This window comes from Muntiacus reevesi, chromosome 3 (assembly GCF_963930625.1).
Source record: "Muntiacus reevesi chromosome 3, mMunRee1.1, whole genome shotgun sequence".
In the NCBI taxonomy this organism is placed as follows: Eukaryota; Metazoa; Chordata; class Mammalia; order Artiodactyla; family Cervidae; genus Muntiacus; species Muntiacus reevesi.
In genome coordinates this window covers 55893744-55911483 of record NC_089251.1, presented here as the reverse complement: position 1 = coordinate 55911483, position 17740 = coordinate 55893744, and the positions used below count along the sequence as shown (strand labels likewise).

The following is a 17740-nucleotide window of genomic DNA, read 5'->3' as shown; positions in this document are numbered from 1 at the left end:
CTGGATCAGAAATATCCCGTGGAGGAGAAAATGACAACCTTCTCCAGTATTCTTGCCTGGGAGAGTCCATGGATAGGGGAATCTTCCGAGCAACAGTCTATGTGGTCACAAAATTCAAAGTTGGACATGACTGAGCGTGCATGCACTTAGGTCATCACAATTTGATATGAGACAGCAGTGAATAAGGAATCTCTGCTGGGTGAAATATTTCTTTTTCTTTTCAAATTTTTGTTCTTGCTGTTAGCTGCACTGGGTCTTCATTACTTTGCCCAGGCTTTCTTTAGTTGCAGTGAGGAGGGGCTACTCTTCTTGCAGTTCATGGGCTTCTCGTTTTGGGGACTTCTCTCATTGCAGAGCACAGGCTCTAGGGCACATGGGCTCAGTGGTTGTGGCTTTCGGCCTTAGCTGCTCCATGGTATGCGAAATTTTCCTGGACCAGGGATGGAACTCGTGTCCCCTGCACTGGCAAGCAGATTCTCATCCACTGTGCCACCAGGGAAACCCTTTTTAATTTAAAAAAGTTTTTGTTTGTTTTTTTTTTAATTTTTTGGCCACTCTGCACAGTATGTGGGATCTTGGTTACCGAACCAGGGATCCAACCCACACCCCCTGCAGTGGGAGCACTTAGGCTTAACCCCTGGATGGCCAGAGAATTCCTTTGGTGAGGGATTTCTATCGGAGGGTGGTTAAGATGAAAAATAGACCAAATTTTTCAGTTTAAAAATGTATGTCAGATGCAGCATCCAGCATCACCCGGGGCTGCAGTCAAAAATGCATCTCAGGCCCCACCCTCGACTCACTGGGTCAGAATCAGCATTTTAACAACATCCAGAGGTGCTGTCTTAGGTACGTGCCCTAGAGAAAAATAAATCAGGGGACAGACCTAGGGTGTCCCGGGGTTGGGGAAGGGACAGTCAAAACTGGGAGAAGATAATATTCAAATTAAGGTTGAAAAAAAAGGAGAGTCTTCCCCTGGGATCCACAGTCCAAGAGGCTGAGCTAGAGGGTGCCCACGCATCCCCTCTGGCAGGGAGAATGAAGGCTAGAAAGGAGGAACAAGGGGAGGCTTATCAGAGAGAAACCAGAAACTTAAGAGAGACTACCAATAGTGGCTGGGCTTTGTAGGGACCCTTGGGGGTTTGGGCTTCCTTCTTAGGAAAGAAGTATACCCAAGGGATTTTGAGCAGAGGAGTGATGACTTGATCAGGATTACATACATTCAAAGAATTATTTTGCAAGTGTTCTGCAAGATAACACATTTGCAGGAGACTTAGAAAATACAGAACAAGGTTACATATAATTCCACCATATTACAATTGTTTTTTTTAAGTAGATAAGGTTTTAGGTTGGAGTTTAAATATCAAACCCTCAAAAATTAATGTAATGAATATACAGAGAAGTAGAAGGATATAGCAGTCATATTTTCATAATTTAAAAAATAAAAAGTTTAGACAAACAAAAATAACTATTCTGACTGCTGGTTTGGAAACAGACTCATCAAGCAGAAGCTAGAAGGCCAATTAAGAAGGGACAGTGAGAGAAGGAAATGGTAAGCCACGCTAGTATTCTTGCCTGGAAAACCCCATGGACAGAGGACCCTGGTGGGCTACAGTCCATAGGGTCACAGAGAGTCAGGCATGACTTAGCAACTAACACTTTAACGCTCAGGATGGATTTTCTAGCTCCAAGTCACCCTTTGAGCAACTGCCTCATTTTGTACTGCTTTGTGTAAACATAGAGACTATTGTTTAAGACCACAACAAGAAAGCTGTGATACAGCAGAGATGTGGTCCCGCCCCCTACAGGAGCAGCTTCCATGCAAAGAAATGCTCCCTTCCTGGATGCTTTTTGTGTGTGTGTGGCTCCAAGGGGCACCTCAGGCATGTGTGATCTTAGTTCCCTGACCAGGGGTGGAACCCAGGCCCCCAGCATTAGAAGCAGGGGAGCCTTAACCACTGAACCACCAGGGAAGTCCCCAATCCTGCAGAGCAAGTAGGACTTGTGATGGTGCTGCCCGGTGAGGTAGGGAGCAGCGAGTGTCTAATAGGGTTCTGGTCTGAATCATGGAACGAAGGACAGGAATGGAGGGAGGTGGAGAGCCGGAGGCAGTTCGAGCTCCCCAAACTCCCTACAAGTTCCCTGGGAGAAAAGTGGACTGGAATCTCCATCTCTGAGAGCAATGGGAAGGGGGAGGGAATGTTGTGAGCTCTGAGCAGAAGGAAATGTCTTCGAGGACTTGGTTTTAACCGGATGTGATATTATTATTTATTTAACAAATTTTGCTTCCTACTCTATGGTGTAGCCAAGTTTGTCTTAATATAGAGCATCCCAACTGAAAACAAAGCCAGAGGACCAGAGATGAGGTGGAGGAGTAGGCTGGAAAGGGATAACCTAGCAGACCATGAAGAAAGGAGTTGGGGGTAGAGACCAGAGGGAGCATGGATTCTATGTAGGCTGGGAGGGTAGGGTGCAGAAACCGAAAGGCAGGCAGCAGTTACAGCTGGCACTCAAGACTGAGGAGTAGGTAGAAGTCAGACGTGGGTGGCCTAGGGACTTTTGTGTGTGTGTGTGTGTGTGTGTGTGTGTGTGTGTGTGTGTGTGTGCGCATGCATGCTTGCTCAGTCAGTCCTGAGTGACTCTTTGTGACCCCATGGACTGTAACCCGCCAGGCTCCTCTGTCCATGGAATTTTCTAGGCAAAAATTCTGGAGTGTGTTGCCACTTCCTTCTCCAGGGGATCTTCCTGACCCAGGGATCAACCATGTCTCTCGCATCTCTTGCATTGGCAGGCAGGTTCTTTACCAGCTGAGTCATGGGACAAAGGACAATTTTAGTGCAGTAAGAAACAGAGGGACTTGGCTGGAGCAGACATCCAGTTGTCCTTTAAAAAGATTTCTCTGGCTGCTTTTCCCTGAAGGTTTCAGGGGTGGGTGAAAAGGGATGGAGGCTGATATGTGGCACTGGTGAAGAGACCAGGGCTAGACTGGGTAGGTGGTAGCCAGGAAGAAGGACTCTAAGTAGCTTCCAGGGGTGTGTAGTAGGTAAAATAGGCCAGGCTTGGCAGATCTCACAGCGCACACATTTTCTGTGTATGACTATATCCAAGCCCTATGTAAGCAGGGCCTGCTTTCCCCAGCCCTGTCCCCTCCCACCCACCTCCCAGTGGACAGGTCTGGACCACACCCCTCTCTTACTAGTGCTTGTTAAGACTTTATGTTGCATATTTAGGAGGCATGGTGGTGATGGTTTAGCCACTAAGTGGTCTGACTCTTTTGTGACCCCCATAGACTGTAGCCTGCCAGGCTTCTTTGTCCTTCACTATTGACATAAGTCAACAGCATAAGTAAGTGGCAGCCTGACTCCAGATCCACACCTGCCCAGAGGTGTAACCTGCCTAAAGGCTCTCAGATCCCACCTATGCCCCGGGGGGGGGGGCGGGGAGGGGTGAGTCCTTTCAGGGACTTTGCATTCCACCCTCCTTGTGGCTCAGGCAGTAAAGAAGGCAGGCGACTTGGGTTTCTACAATTTCCTACAATACAGGAGATCTGGGTCTAATCCTTGGGTTAGGAAGATCCCCTGAAGAAGGGCATGGCAACTCACTCCAGTATTCCTGCCTTGAGAATTCCATAAACAGAGGAGCCTGGAGAACTACAGTCCCTGGTATCACAGAGTTGGAAATGACTGAGCAACGAACACTTTCACTTTCATCCTTCCACAATGAGGAAATGACTGGATGGCTCTCTGAAATCACCTCACCAGAATCCAGAATCAGTTTGAACCCCCCACAAAAAAAGCTGAACCCCTCTTCTACAAATTCAAACCCCTCTCAGGTTTTATTTAGGGGAGGAAGTTTTCTTCCTGACCAAGAATGTTTCAGGAGCAGATCCTTCCCAAGGAGGAGGGCCTTAGCCTGGCAGCCCACCTCTGGGCCAGCACTCTGCTGCTGCTCAGCTGCACACTCTATGTGACGCTATGGACCGTAGGCTGCCAGGCTCCTCTGTCCATGGGATTCTCCAGGCAAGAATTGGAGTGGGTTGCCATGCCCTTCTCCAGGGGATCTTCCTGGCAAAGGGACTGAATCTGCAGTCTCTTGCACCTCCTGCATGGGCAGGCAGGTTCTTTACCACCAGCGCCACTTGGCAGCACCCTACAGTGCCCCACGGACCCAGGCCACTCAGTCAGTATCTGCAAAACACTGCTGCTTTGTTGACCATAGCTAAAAATTAGGAGGACCTAAATTTTCAGGGATCTGATTCTTTTTAAGCGAATTATATATATAATTTTTTTTTTAGCCGTGCTGGGTCTTGCTATGCACAGGCTTCTCTCTAGTTGCTGCTGGAGGGCTCTCTAGTTGTAGGGTGTGGACATAGTTGCTGCATGGCATGTGGGATCGTAATTCCACCACCAGGAACCAAACCTGCATTGGAAGGCAGGTTCTTAACCACCAGACCACCAGGGAAATCCCTGTTTGTTTTTTTAAAGACTCATGGTCCATGCCTGTTCTGTCACACCAAGAAGCTCCCATAAAGATAAGGTACAAACTTTGTGCACTGAAGTAGAAAATGAGTCTGAATACATTGTTTGGGAAGAAAAGCTGAGTTGCAAACCAGAATGCACAATCTGACCTCCTGCCTGTTTGATCAGAGTTTTAGTCCTCAGGAATACAGTAATATAGAGCATTCCTGGTGGCTCAGACAGTAAAGAATCTACCTACAATGTGGGAGACCCAGGTTCAATCCCTGGGTTGAGAAGATCCCCTGGAGAAGAAAATGGCAACCTACTTCAGTATTCTTGCCTGGGAAATCTCAGAGACAAGAGGAGTCTGGCGAGCTTCAGTCCATGGGCACCCCAAAACAGTCATATGTCCAATAGTTACCTCTGGAGAGAGAAATCAGCTCAGGTTTTTTTTAAAGGAATTTTATTTATTTTTGTTTATGGCTGCGAGGGGTCTTCATTGCTATGCGCGGGCTTCCTCTGCTTGCGGTAAGTGGGGGCTACTCTTTGCTGCAGTGCATTGGCATCTCATTGGCAGTGACTTCTCTTGTTGCCGAGCACAGGCTCTAGAGCTCCAGTTTAGTAGTTGTGGCACACAGGTTTAGTTGCCCTTAGTTGCCCTGAGGCATCTGGGGTCTTCCCAGACCAGGGATGGATTCTTTACCACTGAACCACCTGGGAAGCCCAAAATCCACTATTTGGTTTTACAGTGTACATGGCTGATGTGACTTTTTTTTTAACTTTTAGCACAAATAGGTGTTTATTTTAATTAACTAGAAAGACAAAACACTAATGTAAAATAGAGACAAAGTTTCAGAATAGGCCACCTGTAACACATTAAATGCTGCTAGCCGTCATTCCAGCTTCCTAATGAGAATATTAATAGCTGATGGGCACTGACCTGTGTCTCTGCACCCATCACTCTTCTAGTCTTTATAACACCTAGAAGGTTGGTACCAATATTGGAGTAGTTAAGTGACCAGGCTCTGGATCCTCTGCCTCGGTTCAATGTTTGGCTCTTCTGCTTTCTGGCTGTGTGACCGTAAGTAAGTTATTTAAACTCTAACTCAGTTTCTCATTTGTAAAAAAAAAAAAAAAAAAAAAAAAAGAAAGGAAGAAAGAAAAGAAGAATAGGTCTAGACTTTATCACAATAAGTAGAATCTTTCTCTGTTCTTTTATCCCACCTATGAGATCAAAACACACACACACATGTGTGTGTGTGTGTGTGTGTGAGAGAGAAAATGTTTGAAAAGCTCTTTTATTTCTTTCTTGGCACATAACACAAGGACTAGCCAGTTCTGTTTTTGTAGAATTTACGAATAATTTATTTACCTGATGTTCTCTCTGCTGTCTTAAAATGACTTGACTTTCTTTTTTTTTTTTACTATACAAGTAGTATTATTTATGGCAAAAAACACAAAGCACAAGTAAGAAAAACTGAAATCATCTATAATCTCTGAACCTAGCAATAACCACTGATAAATTTTAGACATTAATGATATATTCCCAGGGCTTCCCTGGTGGTTCACTGGTAAAGAATCCACCTGTCAATGCAGGAGATATGGGTTCAATCCCTGGTCTGAGAAGGTCCCACATGCCTCAGAGCAACTAAGCCTGTGTGCCACAACTACTGAGCCTGTGCTCTAGAGCCCGGGAGCTGCAAATACTAAGCCCAAGTACCTCCATTACTAAAGCTCAAGCACCCGAGAGCCCCCGCTCCACAAGAGAAGCCACTGCAGTGAGAAGCCTGTGCATCACAACGAATAGTAGCCCCCACTTGCTGCAACCAGAGAAAGCCCATACAGCAACAGAGACCCAGCACGGCCAAAAATAAATAAATAATTTTTTTAATGATATTTTTCTCCGGGGGGGCCCAAGGACTGTTCAGCTCCTCGCACAGCCCCGGAACTTGTCCGGGGTCACGGGCCTTCAGGGTGGGAGTGTCCCTGCTTGATCAGCAATGGCTCGCTCGTCCCCCCAAGAGGGTCCACCAGTGCTGGCAATACCCACCTGTTTAATTTTTGCCAAGCTGGCAGGCTGAAGAGATCTACTGCAGTTTATTTTGCCTTTTTCTAATAAATAGGGCATTTTCCTCACACACACACAAAAAATTATATTTTCCCAGATCCTCAAATTTACACAGTGTTTTAGGACACATTTTCTTAGTCTGTTATAGTTTATGATTCTCAGTCTGTGTCAAAACCACATATGTTTTTATTGATGTATAAGTGATTTCCAACGTTGTGACAGTCTCTACATACAGCAAAGCAACTCAGTGTTACACATATATACATTTCATTTTTTAATATTCATTTCCATTATGGTTTTTCCCAGGAGACCTGATATAATTCCTCATGCTATATGGTAGGATTTTGTTGTTTATTCATTCTAAATGTAACAGTTTGCATCTACCAACCCCAAACTACCAGTCCATCCCTCTCCCTCCCCATCTCCCCTTGGCAACCACAAGTCTGATCTCTATGTCTATAGGTCCATTTCTGTTTTGTACCTAGGTTCATTTGTGCCGTATTTTAGATTCCATTTATAAGTGGTATCATACAGTATTTGTCTTTCTCTTTCATGATTTACTTCACTTATTATGATAATTTCTAGCTGCATCCATATTGCTGCAAATGGCATTAGTTTGTTCTTTTTAATGGATGAGCAGTGTTTCACTGTATATATGTAGACAGCTTCTTTTTACACTCATCTGCTGAGGGACATTTAAGTTGCTTCCATGTCTTGGCTATTGCAAATAGTGCCGCTATGAACAAAGGGATACCTGCATCTTTTTGGATGACAGTTTTGTCCAGTATATGACCAGAAGTGGGATTGCTGGATCATATGGTAATCCTACTTTTAATTTTCTGAGAACCCTCCATATTCATTGACTAGTGGTTGCATCAACTACACTCTCACCAACAGTGTCAGAGGATTTCCTTTTCTTCACACCCTTTCCAGCATTTGTTATCCATAAACTTTTGAATGACGGTCATTCTGACCAGTGTGATGTCTTCTTTGGAGAAATGTCCATTAAGGTGTTCTGCCCATTTTCTGCCCATTTTTTGATTGGGGTGTTTGTCTGGAAATCAAGAGCTACATGGTATTGACAGCTACATATATTTTTTAAAATCAATATTTTCAAAATATATATACAAAATACATAAATATTTTCAATATACATATATTTTCAAAATCAATAGCTACATGGTATTTATAGTACATGATTATAATAATATAATCTCCACTAGAAATTTGACAACCTGGTCTTTTCAAAGAAAAAGCATACATTTACAGCAAAACAACTAACAGAAAGTTTTTCTTCATCTTCCTTGGCAGAGATTAATCCATAGTTAGCATAATGGAAAATTCTAAAACTTGTGACTCTTTTCAACATGAACTTCAGGATTACATCAGAAAGCAGAGAGCCAGAGGATTAAAGCCAGAGGTTTGCTTTAGAAAGGGGACAGAAGACTCTGCATACAAAGAAAGTGACCACACCACACCCCGACCTCCAGTTCTGGAGCAGGGCTTCCCCTTCAGGCAGCCCCACAAGTCCTGTGGATCCTACAAAAGGTCAAAAACAGTGGAAAGTCACTCATCCCCACTGTCCAGTAGTCATCACTTGAGACAGAGACTGGAACTTGTAAGTCACTGTCAGAAAAAACGTGACCATTTCTTCAATAACTGGTGGTTTCCAAGGCCTCCTGTGCAAGGAACGATCACTGGTCCCCATGCCACACAACACAAAGATGAGGCTAGCTGCATCTCAGAGTATCTCACCAGCATCCATCAAGATAGAGATCAAGACAGAGGCTGGAAGAGAAGATCCAGGGAAAAGGAAGGAGGAGGACACGGTGGCAAGGAGCAGGCAGAGTGGAAAAGGAAGAACCACAAGGATGGAGATTCCTACAAAGAGAACAGGAGGAAGGCCAAGGTGGAGCCAGGCAGCACAGAGAAGTCCAAACACAGAAAGAAGAGCACCCACAGTTGGGACACCAGGAAGGAGGGAAGAAAAAGGTCCAGTAGAGAGAAGAAGCATCCTGGCAAACACAGCGCCCAAGAGTGGGACTTGTGGGATGAAGCTATTCTCGGCGGTGGTTACTGATGCTGGGGATTTGGGCCCCGGATATTAAATGATTTGAATCCATTGGAAAGGTTGGATTACATGGTATTGAAGCAATTCACTGGCCATACGGTTAGGGGAGACACTAACTGAAACAGCCATCCCTGGCCAGGCTAGATAGTAGTCACTTACGTGAGCTATTTTATAACAGGAGGTCCCAGTAAGAAACCTGGAACTAACAAGCTACCACCAACCAGAAGAATTTGGGAAAGGTCAGAAGGACAGAGGAGACTCCAGTCCATATATTTTACCATCCTCCCTCCAGAGGATCCTTCTCTCTAGATTCCATCTTGGCTGAGTGAACCACATGCTACCAGGAAGGGCCCTGAGGAAGTGACTGGCCAGAGACAATTCAGGAACTCACCCCATCCCCACAGAAACCCAAGACTATGAGCCATGTGGCAGAGCAGTCTTCCTGGGTTTCCTGACCTTCCTGCTGACCACCCAGGTGCCCCTTCCCAATGAAATCTCTTGCTTTGTCAGCTCGGACAATTCATTTCTGAGTTTTATATAAGAGCCCAACCTCAGGCTCTAGAAGGGGTCCCCTTCCTGCAACAACACTTCAAAGAATATAAAATTAGATCCCCACCTCTGACTCTGTTCAAATATATCAAATATAAAACCCAGTTGGTTTCAAGATATGATGTAAGCCAGCAAGATGATACCATCCATGTTGTTGTGTCCCTTTGTCAAAGCAGAAGACCCAGCCAGGCACCTGAGTCAGCAAGGTCTATATGTGGGAGTCTCCACATGGCAGACCTGATTGGCTGAAAGTTGGATCGACCTCGGGCATCTCTGTTTTCTTGTGAATCTATCTCATCAAACAACATAATGAAGGTGTTTTAGAGTACAAAAGAAGAAATGGGTTGGAATAAACTTTTGGAAGACTGGTACACTTTGTTAAGAATACAGATTTTAAGAAATCAGTGCTGAAGGATTTACTCCTTATATCAACTTTTAGTTTCTAATCAAGTTATTTATTCTTTAGTGATCAGGGTGCTAGAACTAACGAATCCTAGTCTATCATTCACAATAAAAAAGAATCCAAATACCATTTTCTTCCAGAGAAGAGAGTAAAAATGAATCCTCTTACCAGAGTTTCTTCTAACTCCATTTCCTTGAGTGTGAAAGATTATCATTTGGGTCACTGGTTTGTTGTTGTTTTTAACAGATCAATCTTTTTTTTTTAAATTTTTATTTATTTGTGTCAACTACAAATTGGCACTTGCCGTGGGCACTTGCCATCTACCTCTATAAGGAGTAAATCATGTTCTGCTGCAGCTGCTGACCTTTAACACTGTCTGAAAGGAGTTCAGGGTGGAGAGCAGAAATGAGGCTCTCCGTGCTGGTGTGGGACTGGAGAAACTAGCAGGACAGGTCTTCAGATAGTTAGATATTATCAGGGGCCAAATTTATAAGCCTAATTCTTGAATCTCCCCATATCTAGAAAAGTACTTAAATCCTCCATGGTGATGACTGTTTCTCTTGACTAGTAAAAGCTTCATGAGACTAGTAGAAACATTCTGGAAAAATATATGCTTGACTGCATGTATTCCCCCTTCAGCAAAAGTCATATATATACTCACCTTTTCCTCCTGCCTCTTTGGAGCAGTTTCTCAGAGCTATCTGAGATGCTGTCTCCTGGGCTGCAATCCTCATTTTGCCCCAAATGAAACTTAACTTGCAACTCTGACATTGTACATTTTTTAAGTCGACATTTGGCTGCACCTGGTCTGAGTTGCACCACTTAAGATCTCTGATCTTTGTTGTGGCATGCAGGATCTTTAGTTGCATCCAAGAACTCTTAGTTGTGGCAGGTGGGATCTAGTTCCAAATCAGGGATCAAACCCAGACCCCTACATTGGGAGCAAGGAGTCTTAGCCACTGGACCACCAGGGAAGTTTCTACCTTTGAAACAAAAAAAAAAATTTTTTTTAAGGTAAGAAACAGATTGGGAAAAAAATATGTGCAACACTCTATTACTATCTCTTGTGCCATTATCAAATGACTGCCTCTTAGCTTTGAGCATCTTTGCTCTTTGAGACCCTATAAACCAGTCTCCTTTGCCAACTGCCTTGTTAGTCTCTGCCAGTAGAAGGCGCTGGAGACACACCATAAACTGGGAGTTGAAGGGACTTTCTTCCTTTTCCCAGCTTTGCGTGTTTCCCAGTTTATCATGGTAGCAACTCCCTGACTGTGTGTGTGACCTAGTGGCAACCCATGCCCTCTGACATATTTCTTTGTTACTGAAAGACTGTGTAACCTGGGGCATGTATGTTCTTTCCACAGAGGTCTGAACCTGGGTCACAGGAGCCCCTCTTCAGTTATTCAGTCCCTCCTACCTTCTTCCTCCCTCAGGGATCAAGGGTGGGCAAACTTCAGCCTGCAGGTTAAATCCAACCCTCTCTTGTATTTGCACAGTCCTCCATCTAAGGACGATTTTCACATTTGAACCCCAAAGTAGCAGAATGTTATCCCAAAACAGTGGATCCTATTCTTCTCATTAAAGAACTTTATTAGCAAAGCTTGTACTCAGTTATTACAAAGATGGTGGAAATTTGTTTTCGGTGTTGTTTTATAAGCAGCTACATAATATCCTTGATTGAGCCTCTTACTCCACAAAGCCTAAGCTATCTACCACCTGGCCCTTTACACAAGAAGCTTGCCTGTCCCTGCCTCAGTTTTTTTATACCTCTTTTGGTTGTGGTGCTTTGTCACTCAGTTGTGTACAACTCTTTGCGACCCCATGGACTGTAACCCACCAGGCTCCTCTGTCCATGGGGATTCTCCAAGCAAGAAGACTGGAGTGGGTTGCCATACCCTTCTCCAGGGTATCTTCTCAACCCAGGGATCGAACCCAGGTCTCTTGCACTGCAGGAGAATTCTTGTTAACCACCTCTTATTAGTTAAAAATTCTTTATATCTAATTTTCTCTATTCAAATTAGTGGTACAGTTTGTCTCTTGATTTGGCCCTGAATGATATAACCCTAACAGACACATATCTTCTACCATTTTATAAAAAAAAATATGAACAACCCAATAGGAAAACAAACATTTATCTATTCATTTAGTGAAAAAAATATTGAATTCTTGTCATTGTTCTAGGCCTTAAGATAAAGCAGAGGATGAAGTACAAGTGAAATACAAAGAAGAAAAGTGAGAAGGAAGCCTCTGCTGTTGTATAAAATAGAGCTCATTTCTGGGAAGGGGTCATGATGAGCAGCAAGACCACCTGGAAGTGGATCGAGATGAACTTTGAGAGTCTTGCAGGCTGTGGGAGCATCCATTTTTTGTTGTTTGGCGAGTGAAAGTCATTCGGTCCTATCCGACTCTTTGCGACCCCATGGACTATATCCATGGAATACTCCAGGCCAGAATACTGGAGTGGGTAGCCTTTCCCTTCTCCAGAGGCTATTCCCAACCCAGGGACTGAACCCAGATCTCCCTCACTGCAGGCAGATTCTTTACCAGCTGAGCCACAAGGGAAACTCAAGAATTCTGGAGTGGGTAGCCTATCCCTTCTCCAGCAGATCTTCCCAACCCAAGAATGGAACCGGGGTCTCCTGCATTGCGGGTGGATTCTTTACCAACTGAGCTATCAGGGAAAAACATCTGGTATCCTTCGTCCCCAGCTGCTTAAAACCAGTAGGCTTCCCACGTGGCACAGTGGTAAAGAATCCAACTGCCAATGCAGGAGACTTAGATACGGGTTCGAATCTTGAGTCAGGAAAATCCCCTGGAGAAGGGAATGGCAACCCTCTCCAGTATTCTTGCCTGGAGAATCCCATGGACAGAGGAGCCTGTCAGACCACAGTCCATAGGGTCACAAAGAGTCAGACATGACTGAGCACGCAAGCGCAACACACACAAATGGCAGTATCTCCTTCTCCCTACCCGAAATACTGAGACAATTAACATAGCCCCCTTTCATCTACAGAACATGCCCCCTCCCAGAGGTTTCTGTTCCCTCTGAGAATGCCTGACTTAGCCTCCGAGTTCAATTGAACAAACAATTAAAAATCAAGTCTCTGATTTCCTTTGTCCCTGAAGGCAATCCGGTGAGACATGCAGGTTGGTATTTTTTTTTAAATAAGTTGGATATGTTTTAACAGCTTTGTTGTGCTATAATTGACATATACATATTTAAAGTGTACAATTTGATGTCTTTTAAAATACTTATTTATTTAGCTGCATCATGTCTTAGTTGTGTCATTCAGGATCTTTCTTTGCAGCATATGGTCTCTCACGTTGTAATGCTATAAAGTGTAGGCTTAGCTGCACTGCTCCACAGCATGTGGGTTCTTCGTTCCCTGACCAGGGATCAAACACACGTCTCCTGCATTGGAAGGTGGATTCTTAACCAGTGGGCCACCAGGTAAGTCTCCAAGGCTGGTATCTCAACCTCCTCTTATCAGAGAAGGAAATCAAGACCTCATGGGATGGAATATTCTAGTATTGATTCCAACCTAGGTTCTCTGAGACCCGACCCAGTGCTCTTCCCACTTGGAAGGTAGCTTCCAAATGCTACCTTAAGGGATGCACAAGCACAGCATCAAACAACATTAAGTGACACAGGGAGAAGGTCGTTCACTCTTTAGTTCTTGTCCTCTCCTTTTGCTCAGCAAGGAGAAGGCTCCATTCAGTGCTGGCGTGTCTTTACACTCCTCTCCAGGGCTGTTAACCTCACCTGCTGACTTCAGCGTTTTTTGCATGGTATATGTAGCAGTTACCTTCCATTTATTGCACTTGTTATGAGAATTTTTAAAAAAATAAGTTTAAGAAATAGAGTCAAAGATGTAGAAAACAATGTTATGGTTACAAATACAGAAAGTAAGGGGGATAAACTGGGAGCCTGGGATTGACATGTACACACTACTATATATGAATAGATACTAATAATAAACTACTGTGCTGCACAGGGAGCTCTTCCCAATACTTTGAAATGACCTATTTGGAAAAAGAATCTAAAACAGAATGAATATGTGTATATGTATGGGCTTCCTAGTTGGCACTAGTAGTAAAGAATCCATCTGCCAATGCAGGGTACACAAGAGATGTGGGTTCAATCCCTGGGTCAGGAAGATCCCCTGGAGGAGGAAATGGCAACCCACTCCAGTATTCTTGCCTGGAGAATCCCATGGACAATGGAGCCTGGTGGGCTATAGTCCATAGGGTCACAAAGAGTCGGACATGACTGAGTGAGCATGCACACATGTATAACTGATACACTTCTCAGTACAGCGGAAACTAACACAACACTATAAATCCAATAAACTCCAAGAAAAATTTAAAAATAAAAAAATTTACTCAAGCTTTTCTTTTAAAAGTCAATTAAAGAAAATGCAATCCTGGAAGACATAATCTGGAAAAATAAAAGTGAGAGGTGAATAACAAATGGTTGGGAAACACCAGCCTAAACCACACCTTGTAGAGTTTATAGGCTGACATGTTGCAGTATGAGATAAGATTAAGATTCAAATAAAGAATAACTGGCAATCTGGGAAGAATTTATGAATAGTTAGTTATATCTAAAGCTGTGTCTGGAGGTTGGGAAAGGTTTTCTTTTTAAAATATATTTTATTTATTTGGCAGCACCATATTTTAATTGTGGCATGTGGGGTCTAGTTCCTTGACCAAGGATGGAATCCAGGTCCCCCACATTGGGAATGCGGAGCCTTAGCCACTGCACCACCAGGGAAGTCCCTGGGGAAAGATTTAGGCTGAATGGTGAGGACTTTCTAGGAGGATCCAAGCTAGTTTTGCTTCATTAGGAGGTAATAACCACTGAGCTGCTTCAGATGTATTTCACATCATCTCGAGCTCCTTAACTTGAAAGTTCTTGACTAGAAAGCTCAGGAGTCTACATCATCGTCCCCCACGATGAAATTGTCTGTTATTTCCTGCATACGATTGAGAAAACTACTTGTTTGCTGAATGGAAGGCATGAGGGCAAGAAAGCTTTTCTAGATCAGCACAGCCTGCAGAGGCTGGAGAGCAAAACTGGAAACGTGGCTCAGCTTTGATGATTCACAGTCATTTATACCTTTGCCACATTGACTACAGCACAGGAATAGCTTCAGTTCTAAAAGCACTCACAAGCCAAAACAGCTCAGTGGTCGAACTGATACAGAGCTCACATTAGAGACCAATGTCCCTTATGAATACGGATGCAGAAATTCTTGACAAAATCTTAGCAAGCTAAACCCGGACTTCTCAGGTGGCTCAGCAGTAAAGAATCTGCCTTCTAATGCAGGCACAGGTTTGATCCTTGGGTCAGAAAGATCCCCTAGAGAAGCAAATGGCAACCCACTCCAGTATTCTTGCCTGGAGAATTCCACGGACAGAGGAGTCAGGGGGCTATAGTCCATGGGGCTGCAAAAGACCAGGACATGACTTAGCGACTAAACAGCAACAAACCCAACTACATATTAAAAAGATTACACATCATGACCAAGTGGTATTTATCCTGGAAACGCAGGGGTTCAACATAAGAAAATTAATCTATGTAGTATACCACATTAATAGGACAAAGGGAAAAAGAGCCACATGATCATCTCAATGAAAACAGAAAAAGCATTTGACAAAATCCAATACACTTTCATGGTAAGAACACTCAGAAAACTAGCAATAGATGGGAACTTCATCAACACGTATATGGCAAAACCATAGCCAACATTATACTCAATGGTGAAAGTCTGAAAGCTTTCTCCTAAGATCAAAAATGAAACAAGGTTATCTGCTTTCATCCATTGCTATTCAATATTATACTGGCAGTTTTACCAGCACAATTAGATAAGAAAAATAAATAAAAGACACCCAAATTGAAAAGGAAAAAGGAAAACTATCTCTATTCTCATACGGCATGATCCTGTATGTAGAAAATCTCCAAGAATCCACACACCAAAAAAAACTATTCCAGCTAATAAACATTAAGCAAAGTTGTAGGATACAAGATCAACACACAAAAAATTAATTATGTTTCTATACACCAACAATGAGCAATCTAAAAAGGAAATTAAGAAAATAATTCAACTCACAATAGCATCTAAAAAAATAAAATACCAAAGAATAAATTTAACTAAAAAAGTGAAGGACTTGTACACTGAAATAAAAAATAAAATGCAAAACCAAAAAAAAAAAAGAAAAGAAAAGAAAAAAAAATAAAATGCAAAAGGAAAATAAAGAAAACCTTAATAAATGAAAAGACATTCTGTGTTCATGGAAACATAATATGGAATGGAAAACATAATATTGTTTAAATGGCAATTCTACCCAAAGCAATCTACAAATTCAAGGCAAATCCCATTAAAATTTTGACATCTTTTTTTTTTTTTTTGGCAGAAATGGAAAGGCTAATTCTTAAGTTCATGTGGAAATATAAGGGGTCCCAAATATTTAAAAAGAACAGTGCTGGGCAACTCACATGTCTCCATTTTAAAACTTACTACACAGCTACATGTATTGGATTTTGTTGTTCAAAGAAAGGTCTGAGAGCCAGAAGGCTAATGCTGTAGATTTCAGTTCTAGTCCAAAGGCCTGAGAACCAGGAGTGCTAAGGGCAAGAAAAGATCAATATTCAGCACAGATCGACAAGTAGAAAGAGGGCAAATCCAACTTCCCTCCACCTTTTTGTTTTACTCAGCTTTTCAACACATTGGATGTTACTCACTCACACGAAGTTGGACCATCTACTTTACTCAGCCCACTAATTCACATGCTATTCTCTTCCAGAAACAATTTCACAGATACACCCAGAAGTAACATTTAATCAGGTATCTGGGTATCTGTGGTCTGGTCAAGTTAACATAAAATTGGCTGTTACACTACAGTAATCAAAACAGTATGTTACTGGCATAATGGTACACATATATATCAATGCAACAAAACTGAGAGTCTAGAAATAATCCCATACCTTTGGTCAATTGATTTTCAACTAGCATACTAAGATTATTCAATGGGGGATGAATAGTCTTTTCAACAAATAACACCACAACAACTAGATATCCACTTGCAAAAAAATGAAGTTAGACCCCTACCTCACACTGTATATAAAAGTGAACTCAAAGTGGATCAATAACTGAATTATAAGAGCTAAAACCATAAAACTCTTAGAAGAAAATTTCAGGGTAAATCTTCATGATCTTGTATTCAGCAATTGATTCCAAATACAAGACCAAAAGAAAAATAGAAATATTGGACTTCATCAAAATTTGAAACTTTTGTACATTAAAAGACATTATTAACTAAGTGAAAAGACAACTAGCAGTATTGGAAATAATAGTTGCAAATCATATATCAGAGAAGTGTCTAGTATCCAGAATATATAAAGAGCTCTTAAAATTCAACAACAAAAAGAAAACCTAAAATTTTAAATGGGAAAAGGATTTTAATAGACATACAAGTAAGAAATACAAATGGCCAAGAAGCATATGAAAAGATATCTAACATCATTAGTCATTAAGAAAATGCAAATCAAAACCACAATAAGATACTACCTCATAGCCACTAGGATGGATATATTAAAAAAAGAAAGAAAGAATAGAAAGTAACAGGTGTTTGTGAGGATGTGGGGAAACTGGAAACCTCATACATTGTTGGTAGAAATGTAAAATAGCATAACTGCTATAAAAATAGCTGTAAAAACTCCTCAAAAAGTTAAATACAGAATTACTACACAAGGTAGCAATTATAATCCTAGGTATAGTGGTGGTGGTTTACTCACTAAGTTGTGTCTGACTCTTACCATCCCATGGACTATAGCCCACCAGGGTCCTCTGTCCGTGGGATTTCCCAACAAGAATACTGAAGTGGGTTGCCATTTTCTTCTCCAGGGTATCTTCCTGACCCAGGGATCGAACCTGGGCCACCAGGGAATCTTTGTTAATCAGCTGCTAACTCCCCATTTCAGTGTTATTTTAACAGGAATTGCACGTGAGAGAAAGGTAAAGATTATGATAATTTTCTCAGCTCTTCCGGACTCTGATGGCCAAGGTCTGGATGTGCCCCTGGCCCAGCCCGGCGCCCCAGCTCACCTTTCTCAGCATCAGACTCTGTGTCACTGTTAGTTAGCTTTCTTTCATCCTCTCAAGTGTGTGCTCTTGAGGACAGGGCCTGGGTCT

At 42.5% G+C, this 17740-nt stretch overlaps 1 protein-coding gene across 1 annotated transcript; it reads left to right on the top strand.

Annotated features, from left to right (window-relative positions):
• The first annotated feature begins 7855 nt into the window (after positions 1-7855).
• LOC136163992 (lysine-rich coiled-coil protein 1-like) lies at positions 7856-8602 on the top strand. Its single transcript, XM_065928806.1, has one exon. The coding sequence runs from the start codon at positions 7856-7858 to the stop codon at positions 8600-8602; it is 747 nt and encodes a 248-aa protein (XP_065784878.1).
• The last annotated feature ends 9138 nt before the right edge of the window (positions 8603-17740 follow it).